General features: G+C 38.7%; 1 protein-coding gene across 1 annotated transcript; it reads left to right on the forward strand.

Annotated features, from left to right (window-relative positions):
* The first annotated feature begins 15,808 nt into the window (after positions 1 to 15,808).
* On the forward strand, positions 15,809 to 16,675 carry LOC131023104 (uncharacterized). Its single transcript, XM_057952648.1, has one exon. It carries the CDS (start codon positions 15,809 to 15,811, stop codon positions 16,673 to 16,675), a length of 867 nt encoding a protein of 288 aa, XP_057808631.1.
* The last annotated feature ends 664 nt before the right edge of the window (positions 16,676 to 17,339 follow it).

Genomic DNA, 17,339 nt, shown 5'->3' on the forward strand with positions numbered 1-17,339 from the left:
TCGAAACACAGGATTTATTTAAAAAGATAGACAGTATCAAAGCAGATACGAGCACACGATTCATATTACAATTATAAAAGCACCGAGATATACGAATATATCTCATTTATTCACCACTGCACTCTTCCTCCTGCTCAGCCGCCTATTTTGTACCTTTTTTACTCCAGCTCCACCGCCTATTTTGCACATTTTTGACTAGCACAAGTGTGCATTTCACACCCAACCACTTCATTTGGTTTCAGATTTCAGCAGCATATAACCTCCACTTCGTTCTCATTCCACACTTAGAAACTTTGGGAGAGCAGAGGCCTCAATCCAGTGCTCTGCCACTTCAAGGTAAGCTTGGCTTTACTCGTTCCATCTCCTTCCATTAACCAACTGCAATTACTAAAACAACAACATTCGATCTATTCAGTTCAGTCATTCCAGCTCATTTAACTCAGCAACAACAGCCAACCAACATTTATACATCAAGGTATTTTCCAGTTCAGTTACTCAAACATTATTCATACTTATCTCAGTTTCTTTATGCATCAAGTAGAAAGTTATACATACGTGTTTCATAAAAGGCATAAGACATTTAGAGACTTCGTATCATGATAGATGCACTGAGGATTTCTCAACAGCTATCTTAGAGAACCTTCCCAGACAGTAGCGAAACCACAACAATTCTTAACCAATGCCTACTAGTTGCATAACCGAAACATAGATTGCATTAGAAGAAAAATTTAGCTTTAAGAAAGGAGGAGAACGAGTCGGACTCCGGGGAAGGGCAGCTCCAACGAACTGGCCGCTGTCGGCAGAAGCTATCTGTCGTCCCTCGTCAACTCTGGAACAACAACGACGCCGGCGGATCCAAGAGAGACCGTGGCCGCTGAGACTCCAGTTGACGACGGCGGCGGTGGCTCTGAGCGAGGCGGGCTGCTGGAGATCAGACCAGCGACCTCGATTCCGGGCAAGGCAGCTGCAACTCCGGGCGGCGGCGTTACCTCAGCAGCGGCGACGTCCGGCGATAGAGCTTCCAGGCGTGTCGGCGGACGGCGGCGGTTGCACCAGATCTTCGTCAGCCTTCTAGTTGCAGCGGCGGCGGCGCTCTCTGATTTGGGGAGGAAATCAGGGCTCTCTTTTCATTTTGCCTTCGTCCGTGAATCGAGACGGAGAATAGAGGTGTGAGAAGGAGAAGGCGCCGACTGATTTGCCGGATTCCGGAGCTGCGGCAGCGGACTCCTCGGCTGAGGGCGGTGCGAGAAAGAGAGATGTAAGGAGGTATACTTGTGCCAAGGTCCGGAGCAGCGGCCGCTCGACGGAGGCAGCAGACGCCAACCGGAGCAAGAGGCGGCGAGACTTCTGGACGGAAGTGGCCGAGCGGTCCTCGGCGGAGAAGAAGAGGCCGAGCGTCGGCCTTGAGAAAAAGAGGAGAGAGATTCGGACCTTGAGAAGAAGAAGAGAGAGATTGAGTTGAAAGAGAGAGAGAGAGAACGTATCTGGAAAAAAAAAAAGTGAGAAACGAGAATTTAGAGAGAGAGTGAACCGAGTGGGAGAGATAAGGAGGACTTGGGCCTTCTCTTTGATAGATTTGGGCTTTGTTATTTATTTTCATTTGGGCTTTGTTATTTATTTCATTGGGCCGAATTTATTTAAATTAAAGCCCATTTATTTTATTTTAATTGGGCTGTTATATTATCTTCGTTGGGCCTCGTTTGATTTATTTAATTGAGCCCAGCTAATCAAATTATTTATTTATTGGGCCAAGATTTATTTAATTACTTGAGCCGATGACTTATTTCAATTGGGCCTCTCATGTTAATTATTCAAGCCACTTCTACTTAATTAATTATTAGGCTGCCTTATGTTGAGCCTTTTAATTATTTAATCTTATAACATTATTTATTCCTATTTTTTTAGCCCGATTAATTATGAGGTTATAAAGCGAATAATCTGAAGTATTTATTTATTTTCTTTTGACTACGAGGAGCGAGGTTTATTTAATTGACGTATTAGAACACCCCGAAGAGAACGGATTAATTTTTGTTAATTATCCGGCTTCATGAGACGAGACTTAGCTTTTGTTTAAATCCGATAGCTTGGATTAACAATAGAAATTCCCTGATTATTATCTCAGAATAATAGTTCATGCATACGAGATTCATGCATAGTTAAATTACGCATTCTCATTTATTTGAGAATTTTTCCTCGATTTAAAGTCTTACGTTATTTTTCCGGATTAAAGGTCGAGCGCAAGAATAAGAGCTCATCAAGGAGTCACTAATCTGTAGCAAAGCTTTGCTATCAGGTGGGCATTACTTTCATATATATCAAATGAGTTTAAATGTTACGTTCAAGCAAGTTATTTCATGATAAAATCTTTGAGTTAAAGTTATTTCAAGTATTGTCTTGCCATAAAATGTTTAAATTTTAGTATGATATCTATCTGCTTTGGCTTTGCCAATGATGCAATCGAATTCGGGTCCTGAGCAGTTGATAGCTATCCTGCCAGGGCTAGTGTACACCAGTGACCGTGAGTCATCTAGCGGGTTGGCCGGTCAAGTGACCGTGAGAGGTGGCCACCTCTCCGGCACACAGTTTCAGATATGATAGATTACAAAAGAACTTAGTCTGATCAGACGAACTTTAAGAATCACAAATGAACTTAGTAAGCTTGGGCCTTTTTAGCGAAAAACTCCCTTGCTGTACTGATTATGATGGCATGACAATTTATAGTTTTGAAGCATGTATTTTTATACCTAGGCATACGTGCCCACTGAGTGCTTTTGTACTCAGCCCTGCATATGTTTTCTAAATGTGCAGGTTGAGCTGATGTGATGATGGTGCTGCAATGAGCGGAGTCTCCAGGGTTGTTAATAAATAGTTAACCTGTCTAGAATATGTCTTCATACATATGTCTAGCTACTTTCCGCTGCAAGATGTTGTTGATGTTATAGTATGTTATGTCATACTTTGAGTCTTAAGAGAATGGTTTCATATGATGTATAACTTGATTAATGATATTAATTAAGTTTTATGCTGTCTTTCATAGACTGTTTTCAATTGAGTATTAATGAATAAAAATGACGAGTTTTATTAAGATGAGTAAGTTTTACGGCTATAAATGACGCCCCTTTTCTTCCCCTTCTTCTTTAACCCCATCCCTGGTCGTGGATCACTCGGCCTAACTATCCATAGTTAGGGCGGGCTGTGACAGAGTGGTATCAGAGCGAAGGAAAGCTCTGAATTAGAAGTCTTGAGTTTAGTCTAGAATGAGCCACTAGACTAATAGTTATTAACAACCGTGAGCTCAGCGCACCATCACACCAGGCTCAACGAGGTATGTAAAATTTCAAAGTTTATTTGACGTTAAATTTTGAAGAGCATGATGTTGAGATTATATGATGAGTTATGATGTTACACTTTGAAGGTGCATAGTTTGAATTTGAGGATGACAACATGATTAATAATGAGTTATTATGTTGTAAGAGCATATGTTGACGTTACATGATGAATCATGAGAGCGTTTATATCATATGATGTTATATGATTGAGGATGCATAATTATGAGTTATGATGTGATGTATTTGAGATGTTCTGTGATGAGAATTGTTTGAGCAGTTGTGATAAGTCACGATGATTTAGATGAAGGAATCTAATGTCATTGTTAAGAGATATTTTTTTTTTTACTAAGTAGAAGGATGAAATGAGAACTTAGAGCTAAAGTTTGAGAGAATTAGCAATTGCTTTAAGTACTTGTTGGTTTGAGTTATGAGTTTGAGTATGAGCTTGAGTATAATAGCATGATTAATGATGAGTTATTAGCATGCTGCAATGAGATATTGTACGATATGTTGAGTTGTTTTGTGACGCGAGTTTTGCTCACGCAACCTTAATGGTACTTGAAGAGGTATCATGAGCCATAGTCTTTGGAGATGGCTTTGAGAGAGAATTGTTGAGTTGTCTTACTGAGTCACGATGATTTAGAGTAAGGGATCTAATATCATTGTTTAGAGAGATTCCCTACTAAGTAAAGATGGGACGAGATGAGAATTTAGATGTTTTGAGCTTGAGTTTTAAGATAACAGTACTACTTAGTAGGAGTTTTGCTAAGTTATGTTTTGTTTATTTCTGTTGCTGGAACCAAGTAGAGTTAGTTCCTAGAGCTACCTTTAAGTTCTCCTTATAGGTTGGCCAGGACTGTTGGCACTGCACGAAAGTGAACTGTTGTGAGATCGAACTCAGGGAAGATCGAATACGAGGACGAGGCGTACAGTATGTGGTATAGAGATACCCTAGCAGATTTTCAAACACATGTTCATAGACTATGAAAGGATGAGAAAGAGCCAAGAAAGGCTAGGGTTGAAAGGATGAGAAGTAGCCGAGGAGGGCTAGAGTTGATGAGGATGAGAAGAGAAACCGATGTAGGCTATAGCTCAGGATGATCTTGAGAGTATGCGCGGTACACCCTCGTTTTTGATTAGTTGCAATTACATTGCGATGTATATAACTTACTTAGGAGATACTGGTACTTGAGATTTTGACATGATGATAGATAAGCATGCGAATATAGTACCCTACTGATGTTAAATAGATGGATGTTCCTAGTGTGCTAAAGTAGCAACTAGATGAGTTAACTGGTAGCAATTACCGTAGGAGGTCCAGACCGAGACATAGTACTATTAATGGTGTCGGTTTAGAAGGGACATTACGATAGATACTATGGTTTTTGTAGGGTTTAAATAACCCCTTTATGTAAGCCCTCTAAAAAGAGGCATTCTACTGATGGATATATTAGGTTGACCAGAGTGGTCTTTTTGTTAGCATTTCGTGAGTGCTTATTGCCTTACAGATGAATGTTAAGGTGACCGTGAGGGTTTCCTTAAAGTTGAGTTAGTAAATTGAACTTGAGTTTTGAGGATGCTTAGAGCGTTGGTCGAGTTGAGTTTTCCTTTTGTGATTCAAAAATGCCTCAAAGATGTCATCAAGAGTGTGATGTGAAGGATAGGCGGGATAATACTCCGCCACCACCACCGCAACATGAGAGGAGAGTCGAAAAATATTGAACTTTCGAAACAAGAGTCTAGAACATAGGACCCTGAGTTTAAGCTTTTAGCTTGCTGGTGTGAACTTAAGTTTTGTTATGTATAGTATGTTGAGGGTTTAGAAGACACAGAATTTCCAAGTTCGGGATAGTATATCCCGTGTGACTGGGGAGTGATTATGTTGGACCTGGCCAGTCCGCATGATCCAAATCTCAGTAGACGTGTTTTGGGTTTATAAACCCATGTGTTTCAACTTTCGGTTGAAAAGCCAGATGGGTTCTTACTCTAGGTCATTTTTGTTCGACCTGGTAGTTACTTCATTCTACCATCTGGTCATTCATTTGAGTATCTTGAACAATTTGTTTTGATGTCATTCTAGGGTTGAACCCTTACAACTTTTGAGTTATCCTAGTAGATTCTTTTGATGTATAAGACTAGTGAGAGGCACAACAGAGGACTTTAACACCCGAGCAACTGGTAAACTACACCTGAGAACAATTCAAGGCTACTCTTGAGAAATATGTACCAAGGAGTACAGTAAGCAGCAAGAGGCTGACTATCGAAGTTTGATGCAAGGAAAGAAATCGGTTGTAGAGTATAACCGAGAATTTTGTGAGCTATCACGATTTGCTCATCAGAAGATGGATACTGATGATGAGATGTCTGAGTTTTATGTGCCGGTTTAAGGCAGGACTTTAAGGTAGTATTGGGCAAGTTATTGGATACATCAGTTAGAATCCTGTTTAATACAGGAGCCTCGCATTCTTTAAGTGTTTGAAGCATGTTACCTTCAAACTCGAACCAAAACGAGCTAGTCCCAAGTTGAGAGTAATCACTCCTGTAGGAAGAGCTACTACAGTTTCTCACATGATTTCTAAATTAGAGTTTGAGTTAGGATCACTAAAGATGAAAACAAGAACCTTGCACTTAATGCCTATGTGGAACGTAGACATTATTCTAAGGATGGACTGGTTAGCAGAGAACTTTGCCCCGATTGATTGTAAGAAGAGACAGATAACTTTCCAACCACCTGGGAAGGAACAGACATGTTTTCACGACATTGATAGAAAGAAGAGAATTCCAATCATTTCGGCACTTCAGGCGTCGAAATTGGTAAAGAAGAAAGGAGCACAAGCTTACCTAGTTTACTTGAATGATGAAGGAGAATCAAGTAAAAACTTTGAGGATGTAGTAGTGGTAAGGGAATATAGAGATGTATTTCCCGAGGTCTTACCAGGATTGCCACCAACAAGATAGTTGGAGTTCACTATCGACCTAGAACCTGGATCAGCACTAGTGTCGAAGGCACCCTATAGAATGGCGCCTAAGGAGCTACAAGAGCTGAAGATTCAGCTACAAGAATTGCTCGAGTTAGGTTTTATTAGACGTAGTGTATCCCCGTGGGGAGCACCAGTCTTTTTTGTCAAAAAGAAGGATGACACGTTGAGAATGTGCATAGATTATCGAGAGCTGAATAAATTGACACTCAAGAACAAATATCCTTTGCCGAGGATAGATGACTTGTTTGATCAATTACGAGGAGCGAGTTTTTCTTGAAAGTTGACTTGAGATCATAATACCACTAGTTCAAATTTTGACAGGATGATATATCTAAGACAACTTTTCAAATGAGGTATGAGCACTATGAGTTCATAGTTATGCCATTCGGTTTGACGAATGCACCAGTAGTTTTCATGGATCACATGAATCGAGTTTTCATCAATAACTGGATAAATTTGTCCTAGTTTTCATAGATGATATTCTCATATATTCGAAGAATGAGCAGGAGCGCCAAAACATTTGAGAACGATGTTGGAAACACTAAGAGTTGAGAAGCTTTTTGCCAAATTCACCAACTGCGAGTTTTGGTTGAACGAAGTAACTTTTCTAGGACATATTGTATCATCCGAAGGAATTAAAGTTGACCCCGTCAAGGTACAAGCTGTACATGAGTGGAGATCACCAACTACGCCTAACGAGATTCGCAACTTTTTAGGCTTAGCAGGATACTATCAGAGGTTTATTGAAGGATTTTCCATGATAGCAAGACCGAGAAAAGAAGCTAAGAACAATTGGAAAAAGGAGTGTGAAGAGAGTTTTTAAGAGCTTAAAGGAAATTGACTACAGCACTAGTGCCGCTAGTCCCGGAAATAGATAAAGAGTATACTATCTACACAGATGCGTTAGAGAATGGGCTAGGATGTGTTTTGATGCAAGAAGGAAGAGTTACAGTCTATGCATAACGATAAGTTAGACCCCACGAGATAAATTATCCAACGCATGATTTAGAGCTTGCAGCCGTTGTGCATGCCCTGAAAATTTGGAGACATCATCTCTACGGAGTTAGATGTGAGATTTTCACGGACCACAAAAGTTTGAAATACTTTTTCGAGCAGAAGGATATTAACATGAGGCAAAGGAGATGGCTCGAATTAGTAAATGATGTTGACTGCAACATTAATTATCACCCTGGCAAGGCCAATGTAGTAGCCGATACATTGAGCCGGAAGGTCTCGTCAAAGTTAGGATGTCTTCTCACGAGAGAGAATGAGCTTATAAAGGACTTTGACAAGATGAGGATAGAGATGATAAAACCACCAGGGACGATAGCGAGTATTGTTGCGACGATGCCTAGTTTGAGGAAAATGGTGATTGAAGCACAAGGAAAGATGAGACAATGAACAAGTTACGAGAAAGGATAAGAGCATGAGATCTCAAGAGTTACCAAAAAGCATCAGACAATGCTATCTTATTTGAGGGAAGAATATGCATTCCCCGCGATAATGAACTTAAGAATATGATCATGAGTGGGACTCATGACACGCCTTACACCGCCCACCCAGGAGGCACAAAGATGTATCAGGTTGTGAAAAATAGATTTTTGTGGGACGGAATGAAATGAGACATAGCTTCGTTTGTAGAGCGATGCTTAGCTTGTCAGCAAGTGAAAGCATTACACCAACGACCCTATGGGAAGTTAAAACCGTTGGAGATTCCCGAGTGGAAATGGGATCACATAGCGATGGATTTTGTGATAGCTTTACCGAAAAGTTAAAGAGGAAATACAGCAATTTGAGTGATTGTAGATCGACTAACAAAATCTGCACATTTCATACCGATCCTAATCGCGTATGGACCAGATAAGTTAGCACAATTGTATGTTCGTGACATTATAAGATTGCATTGAGTACCAGTGTAGATCACCTCAAAAAAAAAAATATATATTACATCACGTTTTTGGATGAGTTACAGAAAGAGTTGGGTACAAGGATGAATTTTAGCATAGCAGACGATAGAAGATATGATAAGAACTACTATCCTTGATAGAGGAGTAAATCGGGAGAATGTGTTGCCACTAATTGAGTTTGCCTATAGGATGTGAGACAAAGTTTCGAGATAGGAAACAAAGTTTTCTTGAAGGTTTCACCCTCAAAGGGGATGAATAGATTTGGAGTTAAAGGACAGCTTAGACCCAGAGTTATAAGTCCTTACGAGATATTGCAAAAGATAGGTCCAATAGCGTATAGGTTGGCTTTGTCACCTAGCTTTGGAAATGTGCATAACGTGTTTCACGTGTCACAATTGAGAGGATATATATTTTACCCAAACCATGTGGTTTACTAAGAAGAGATGATCCTTAGCCCAGACTTGAGCTATGAAGAGAGACCAGAGGCCATTCTAGATCGAAAAGTGCAACAACTCAGGAATAAGGCAATCACATCAGTGAAAGTCTTATGGCGACACCACGGAAAAGAGGAAGCTACGTGGGACCTTGAAGACAAGATGAAAGAAAAATACCCCGAGTTGTTTTAGCAGAGATATGCAAATTTCGGGACGAAATTTTTGTTAAGAGGGGTAGTATGTAATGACCCGCTCTTTTATATATATTAAATCCAGTATTTTGTGTTTATTATTTTTCATCAGTGAATGGAACCGATAATTATCCGGATATGAATTCAGCTTATGATCCTGAATTTATATTATTGAAGCAGTCAGTGATGTTTTTCAAAAGTTATAACTGACTTAGCGAAGTCATGTTATTTATTGAGCGAGATGAGACTATCGATTCTATTATTTATAATTACTTAAGTTGTGGATTATTTCCGACTCGTGAGTTAATTAAATCTGCGGATTTAATTTAGACATCAGAACAACGAATGAATTAAATCTACGGATTTAATTTAGATTCATTTTACAACCTGTCAATTCTAGCAAGGCGGAAAATCATATGTCGAAACACAGGATTTATTTAAAAAGATAGACAGTATCAAAGCAGATACGAGCACACGATTCATATTACAATTATAAAAGCACCGAGATATACGAATATATCTCATTTATTCACCACTGCACTCTTCCTCCTGCTCAGCCGCCTATTTTGTACCTTTTTTACTCCAGCTCCACCGCCTATTTTGCACATTTTTGACTAGCACAAGTGTGCATTTCACACCCAACCACTTCATTTGGTTTCAGATTTCAGCAGCATATAACCTCCACTTCGTTCTCATTCCACACTTAGAAACTTTGGGAGAGCAGAGGCCTCAATCCAGTGCTCTGCCACTTCAAGGTAAGCTTGGCTTTACTCGTTCCATCTCCTTCCATTAACCAACTGCAATTACTAAAACAACAACATTCGATCTATTCAGTTCAGTCATTCCAGCTCATTTAACTCAGCAACAACAGCCAACCAACATTTATACATCAAGGTATTTTCCAGTTCAGTTACTCAAACATTATTCATACTTATCTCAGTTTCTTTATGCATCAAGTAGAAAGTTATACATACGTGTTTCATAAAAGGCATAAGACATTTAGAGACTTCGTATCATGATAGATGCACTGAGGATTTCTCAACAGCTATCTTAGAGAACCTTCCCAGACAGTAGCGAAACCACAACAATTCTTAACCAATGCCTACTAGTTGCATAACCGAAACATAGATTGCATTAGAAGAAAAACTTAGCTTTAAGAAAGGAGGAGAACGAGTCGGACTCCGGGGAAGGGCAGCTCCAACGAACTGGCCGCTGTCGGCAGAAGCTATCTGTCGTCCCTCGTCAACTCTGGAACAACAACGACGCCGGCGGATCCAAGAGAGACCGTGGCCGCTGAGACTCCAGTTGACGACGGCGGCGGTGGCTCTGAGCGAGGCGGGCTGCTGGAGATCAGACCAGCGACCTCGATTCCGGGCAAGGCAGCTGCAACTCCGGGCGGCGGCGTTACCTCAGCAGCGGCGACGTCCGGCGATAGAGCTCCCAGGCGTGTCGGCGGACGGCGGCGGTTGCACCAGATCTTCGTCAGCCTTCTAGTTGCAGCGGCGGCGGCGCTCTCTGATTTGGGGAGGAAATCAGGGCTCTCTTTTCATTTTGCCTTCGTCCGTGAATCGAGACGGAGAATAGAGGTGTGAGAAGGAGAAGGCGCCGACTGATTTGCCGGATTCCGGAGCTGCGGCAGCGGACTCCTCGGCTGAGGGCGGTGCGAGAAAGAGAGATGTAAGGAGGTATACTTGTGCCAAGGTCCGGAGCAGCGGCCGCTCGACGGAGGCAGCAGACGCCGACCGGAGCAAGAGGCGGCGAGACTTCTGGACGGAAGTGGCCGAGCGGTCCTCGGCGGAGAAGAAGAGGCCGAGCGTCGGCCTTGAGAAAAAGAGGAGAGAGATTCGGACCTTGAGAAGAAGAAGAGAGAGATTGAGTTGAAAGAGAGAGAGAGAGAACGTATCTGGAAAAAAAAAAGTGAGAAACGAGAATTTAGAGAGAGAGTGAACCGAGTGGGAGAGATAAGGAGGACTTGGGCCTTCTCTTTGATAGATTTGGGCTTTGTTATTTATTTTCATTTGGGCTTTGTTATTTATTTCATTGGGCCGAATTTATTTAAATTAAAGCCCATTTATTTTATTTTAATTGGGCTGTTATACTATCTTCGTTGGGCCTCGTTTGATTTATTTAATTGAGCCCAGCTAATCAAATTATTTATTTATTGGGCCAAGATTTATTTAATTACTTGAGCCGATGACTTATTTCAATTGGGCCTCTCATGTTAATTATTCAAGCCACTTCTACTTAATTAATTATTAGGCTGCCTTATGTTGAGCCTTTTAATTATTTAATCTTATAACATTATTTATTCCTATTTTTTTAGCCCGATTAATTATGAGGTTATAAAGCGAATAATCTGAAGTATTTATTTATTTTCTTTTGACTACGAGGAGCGAGGTTTATTTAATTGACGTATTAGAACACCCCGAAGAGAACGGATTAATTTTTGTTAATTATCCGGCTTCATGAGACGAGACTTAGCTTTTGTTTAAATCCGATAGCTTGGATTAACAATAGAAATTCCCTGATTATTATCTCAGAATAATAGTTCATGCATACGAGATTCATGCATAGTTAAATTACGCATTCTCATTTATTTGAGAATTTTTCCTCGATTTAAAGTCTTACGTTATTTTCTCGGATTAAAGGTCGAGCGCAAGAATAAGAGCTCATCAAGGAGTCACTAATCTGTAGCAAAGCTTTGCTATCAGGTGGGCATTACTTTCATATATATCAAATGAGTTTAAATGTTACGTTCAAGCAAGTTATTTCATGATAAAATCTTTGAGTTAAAGTTATTTCAAGTATTGTCTTGCCATAAAATGTTTAAATTTTAGTATGATATCTATCTGCTTTGGCTTTGCCAATGATGCAATCGAATTCGGGTCCTGAGCAGTTGATAGCTATCCTGCCAGGGCTAGTGTACACCAGTGACCGTGAGTCATCTAGCGGGTTGGCCGGTCAAGTGACCGTGAGAGGTGGCCACCTCTCCGGCACACAGTTTCAGATATGATAGATTACAAAAGAACTTAGTCTGATCAGACGAACTTTAAGAATCACAAATGAACTTAGTAAGCTTGGGCCTTTTTAGCGAAAAACTCCCTTGCTGTACTGATTATGATGGCATGACAATTTATAGTTTTGAAGCATGTATTTTTATACCTAGGCATACGTGCCCACTGAGTGCTTTTGTACTCAGCCCTGCATATGTTTTCTAAATGTGCAGGTTGAGCTGATGTGATGATGGTGCTGCAATGAGCGGAGTCTCCAGGGTTGTTAATAAATAGTTAACCTGTCTAGAATATGTCTTCATACATATGTCTAGCTACTTTCCGCTGCAAGATGTTGTTGATGTTATAGTATGTTATGTCATACTTTGAGTCTTAAGAGAATGGTTTCATATGATGTATAACTTGATTAATGATATTAATTAAGTTTTATGCTGTCTTTCATAGACTGTTTTCAATTGAGTATTAATGAATAAAAATGACGAGTTTTATTAAGATGAGTAAGTTTTACGGCTATAAATGACGCCCCTTTTCTTCCCCTTCTTCTTTAACCCCATCCCTGGTCGTGGATCACTCGGCCTAACTATCCATAGTTAGGGCGGGCTGTGACATTAAGCCCGAAAGAATAAATTTTCCTGCAATTGCAAGTTCGAAAAAAATTGTCTTACATTTGCAAAATGGTCAAAGTTACCCTTTCAAAAGATGAAAGAGACTTGAGAATTTTTTAAATTTTAATCTCTAAATAAAGAGTTAATTGCTTATAAATACACAAACTATACTCAAATTTTGGTTTTTAACCAAATTTATTTTTTGGTCAAAAAATACATAAACTTTTAATTTTTTGGAATTTGACATGACCCCAAAAGTTCGTTGGCCAATAAGTTGATTGTCTGAATTTTGATGGCCAATCTGAAGGTATAGTTGGAAAGATATTGACGTTATCTTTCTAATGATACTTATATTGTTGAGTTTTGGTAACCGAAAGTGGTCGAAAAAAGAAAAAATATAGAGTTTTGTGACCTCGACTTTCATGCTATGATGCACGGATTCTTCAAAAAATACCACAATGCAGTATCGGATACGCGCAGGGTGCGGGTGCGATTTGCGTGGGATTCGCACGGGATTTGCCAGGTGGCGAATCCTCCAAAAAAAAAAAAAAGATTCGCGAATCGGGTGCGCGCACCCACGAATAGGGTGCGTTTTGGGCTCTTTTGCAATTTTTTCAATTATTTTTGGGCTCTTTTGTAATTTTTGAGTTATATTTGCATGCAATTTGAAACTTTTACATGCAATTTATTGGAATTTTAACTTTGACTTATATTTGCAATGCAAATTTTTTTCATTATTTTTGGGCTCTTTTGCAATTTTTGAAGAACTTCATTATTGAAACTTTTACTTTGACTTATATTTGCAATGCAATATTTAATTTATAAATGTTCTTTTCTTTTTTCAATTTGATTGGTCACATATAATAAAAAACATATAAATATAACAGACGTATCCTTCACGAATCGCACCCTATAATTTTTGAAAATTCGTATCCCCGCACCCGAATTGTATCGCTCCCGCACCCGCCCCCTCGCACCTGTGCAACATAGCTTTCATGCCATTTTTTTTACCACTTCCGGTTGTCAAAACCCAACAATATAAGTATCATTAGAAAGATAACATTAAGAGCTTTCCAACGGTACCTTCGGATTGCCCATCAAAATTCAGACAATCAATTTATTAGCCGACGAACTTTCGGCTCCGGTTAAATTCCAAAAATATAAAAGTTTATGTATTTTTTTTTTACCCAAAAAATAGATTTGGTCAAAAACCAAAATTTGAGTATAGTTCGTATATTTATTGTCAATTAACTCTAAATAAATATATACTTTTACAGGGGGCCGCTCCAATGAGACCCCCTAATTTTAGTGAGATCTAGGGCACGATCTGGTGCGTTTATTTCATCAATCCTATGGCTGATATTGTATCTGGAGGGTGATTTTTTTCGCATGGTTCGAATCCTGGAGGGAGCAGAATATTTTAAATTTTGTTATTCATCAGTATATATTGCATTGTTCATCAGTATATAATGTCTTGTTCATCAGTATATATGTCTTATTCATTACCAATTTTTTAAATTTTATTTTTCATCAGTATATACATCACTACAAAAAAACGCGTACATAGCGACGAAAATTAGCGACGGCGGTGCCGCCGCCGGCAATTAGCGACGGCACGGCGGCGGCAAAAACGGCGACCCGCCTTTTGCCTATTATCGGCGCATTACCGACGGCAAAACAGCCGCCGCTAATTAGCGGCGGTTGCGCCGTCGCTAATTTAAATATATATTATTTATTACCGACGGCAATTGCCTTCGCTATTTACCGGCGGCATCCGGCCGCCGCTAATCACCACTACCGGTGACATCCAGCGATAGCACCATCGCTGCTAATTACCAACGGCAATTGCTAATTGCCGTTGGTAATTAATTTTTTTTTCCAGCTTTTTTTTTCATTTATCATCTAATAAGTTGGTCAAAGATAATAGCAATACAAAAATATTAAAATTAAATATATATTGAAATACAAGTGAAAATTTAAACATTGATTATTACTAATCTAAGATATTACTTAAGAATTCAAGATTCTTAGTAAGAATCTTATAATTATAACTTAAGAGTGTTAATTTGATTAGTGATTCACTCATCAATCATCACTATTAATTATAACTTAAGAATGTTAATTTGATTAGTGATTCACTCATCACTCATCACTAATGTAAGATATTACTTAAGAATTCAAGATTCTTAGTAAGAATCTTATAATTATATATAACTTAAGAATGTTAATTTGATTAGTGATTCAGTCATCAATCATCACTAATCTAATATTATTACTAAGCATTCACGATTCTTAGTAAGAAACTTATAATTATAACTTAATAATGTTAATTTGATTAGTAATTCACTCATCACTCATCACTCATCTCAAATCTAATATTATTACTAAGAATTCAAGATTCTTAGTAAGAATCTTATAATTATAACTTAAGAATGTTAATTTGATTAGTGATTCACTCATCACTAATCTAATATTATTACTAAGAATTCAAGATTCTTTGTAAGAATCTTATAATTATAACATAAGAATGTTAATTTGATTAGTGATTCACTCATCAATCATCACTATTAATTAATTATAACTTAAGAATGTTAATTTGATTAGTGCTTCACTCATCACTCATCACTCATCACTAATGTAAGATATTATTTAAGAATTCAAGATTATTAGTAAGAATCTTATAATTATAACTTAAGAATGTTAATTTGATTAGTGATTCACTCATCAATCATCAGTAATCTAATATTATTACTAAGTATTCAAGATTCTTAGTAAGAAAACTTATAATTATAACTTAATAATGTTAATTTGATTGGTGATTTACTCATCACTCATCACTTATCTAAGATAATAGCCCTAGTAAGAATTCAAGATTGTTACTAGATTGATAAAATACTTATAGTGTATAAACTAGATTGATAAAAAAAAATTATTACTCCCTCCGTCCCAACATTCATGGATCAAAACTTTTGGACACGGGTATTTAGGAGAGTTAAAGTAGTTGTAAAAGTAGTAGGGACCACAAGATTAAAGTATTTATTTCAATTATTTTATTCCTTAACCTTCTTTCTTAATAAAGTGGTTTCTAGCATAAATAAAAAAATAAAAACTGCAAGATGAATTAAAAGGATTTGGCGGCAGACTAAAAATAAGGCATCAAGATATTGCAAAAAAAAAAAGGCGCCAGATTTGCCTCAAAAAGCTGTCAACCCAAATTTTCATTTCCTGCCAAATTTTTGAATTACAACAAAAGGTTTTCTCTCTACAAAATGCACAGCACATATTGTCTATAAAAAGAGTGTCATTCCACATTCTAAAATCATTCTACCATTACATCCAAAATATAAAAAATGAGGAGAAAAGATTTCACAAGTGAGGAGAGAGCTGGACTCATTCAATTCTTGATCATTGACAGCAAGAATGGCAAGCCACCACGAGGCAAAATGAAGGCTGCCGAGCTCAAGTTCGGCGTATCTCGGCGAACCGTTTGTCGTCTTTGGGCTGAGGCAAAGCAAAAACAGCAACAAGGTCAGTTCATAAGTTCACAAAGCAGGAGGAGAAAAAAAGTTGAAATTGATCTAGAGCTAATTGCAAGCCTTGAGTTATCTAAAAGATCAACCATAAGAAGATTAGCTAGTGGCATCAACTGCAGCAAGAGTACCGTAGGGAGGTGGATAGATCAGGGGCTGATCAAGGCTCATACCAATGCTATAAAACCTGAACTTACAACCCCAAATAAGCTGTCAAGAATGCGGTTTTTCTTAGAGCATATTGAGTATGACAGGCTGCTGGAGAAATTGCATTTCAAGTGTATGCAAAACACTATCCATATCGATGAGAAGTGGTTCTACATCATCAAATCTTCTCACAGATTCTATTTAACTCCAGCAGAGGCTGAGCCACATAGAACTTGCAAGAGTAAAAAGTTTATCACAAAGGTAATGTTCTTATCCGCTGTGCGCCGACAAATTTTTGGTGAAGATGGGAGTGTTCTATTTGATGGGAAGATAGGTATATTCCCTTTAACAGAAATGGTACCAGCACAGAGGTCAAGCAAGAATAGGGAAGCAGGGACACTTGAGCAAAAGCCAATCCAAAGCATAACAAAACAAGTACTCAAAGACTGCTTCATCAAGAAGGTATGGCTATGGCAGGAATTGTGCATGTATTGTAAGTCTACAATGATAGGTGTTGAACTAATAGATTTTCTAGTGTAGTATGAATGCTTTTAATTAAGTTGTTCTAGAGTAGTGGGCATCATCCCATGAACAATTCAACATAAAAATCAGCACACATTCACCACCAAATAACCAACAAAAATCATCACACATTCACCACCAAAATAACCAACAAAATCAGCACACATTCACCACCAAATTCACCAACACATTCACCACCATTCACCAACAAAATCAACACACATTCACCACCAAATTCAGATCACAATCACCACCATTGACCAACCTAATCAGCTCACATTCACCACAATTCACCTACAACACACATTCATACTCACACATCTCAAGATAAATTCATAGATGTGCACCAATTTTGTAGTATGAGTAACTTTTTTATCATTTCAGATCCCAAATAAACCATCAACCTTAGTACTCTCACATGCAGCCACATAATCACCAAAATCCAACAAGATTACAGTTTCAAATCAGCACACATTCACCAAAAACATGGAAGATCTCACCCAAAACAAGGCAGGAAGCAGTGTGGCGAGTAGTCTACGGTGGCCTTCGGATGTCGTGAGCCACCACTCGTCGAATTTTCCTCCCAATTCCTCCATTTTGGCCCCTGATTCCTCCGATTTGACCCCTGATTTCGCTGCCAAATCTTTCGATTTGGCATCAGATCTAGGGGTTTCCTCGCTCA

Source organism: Salvia miltiorrhiza, chromosome 4 (assembly GCF_028751815.1).
Source record: "Salvia miltiorrhiza cultivar Shanhuang (shh) chromosome 4, IMPLAD_Smil_shh, whole genome shotgun sequence".
Lineage (NCBI taxonomy): Eukaryota > Viridiplantae > Streptophyta > Magnoliopsida > Lamiales > Lamiaceae > Salvia > Salvia miltiorrhiza.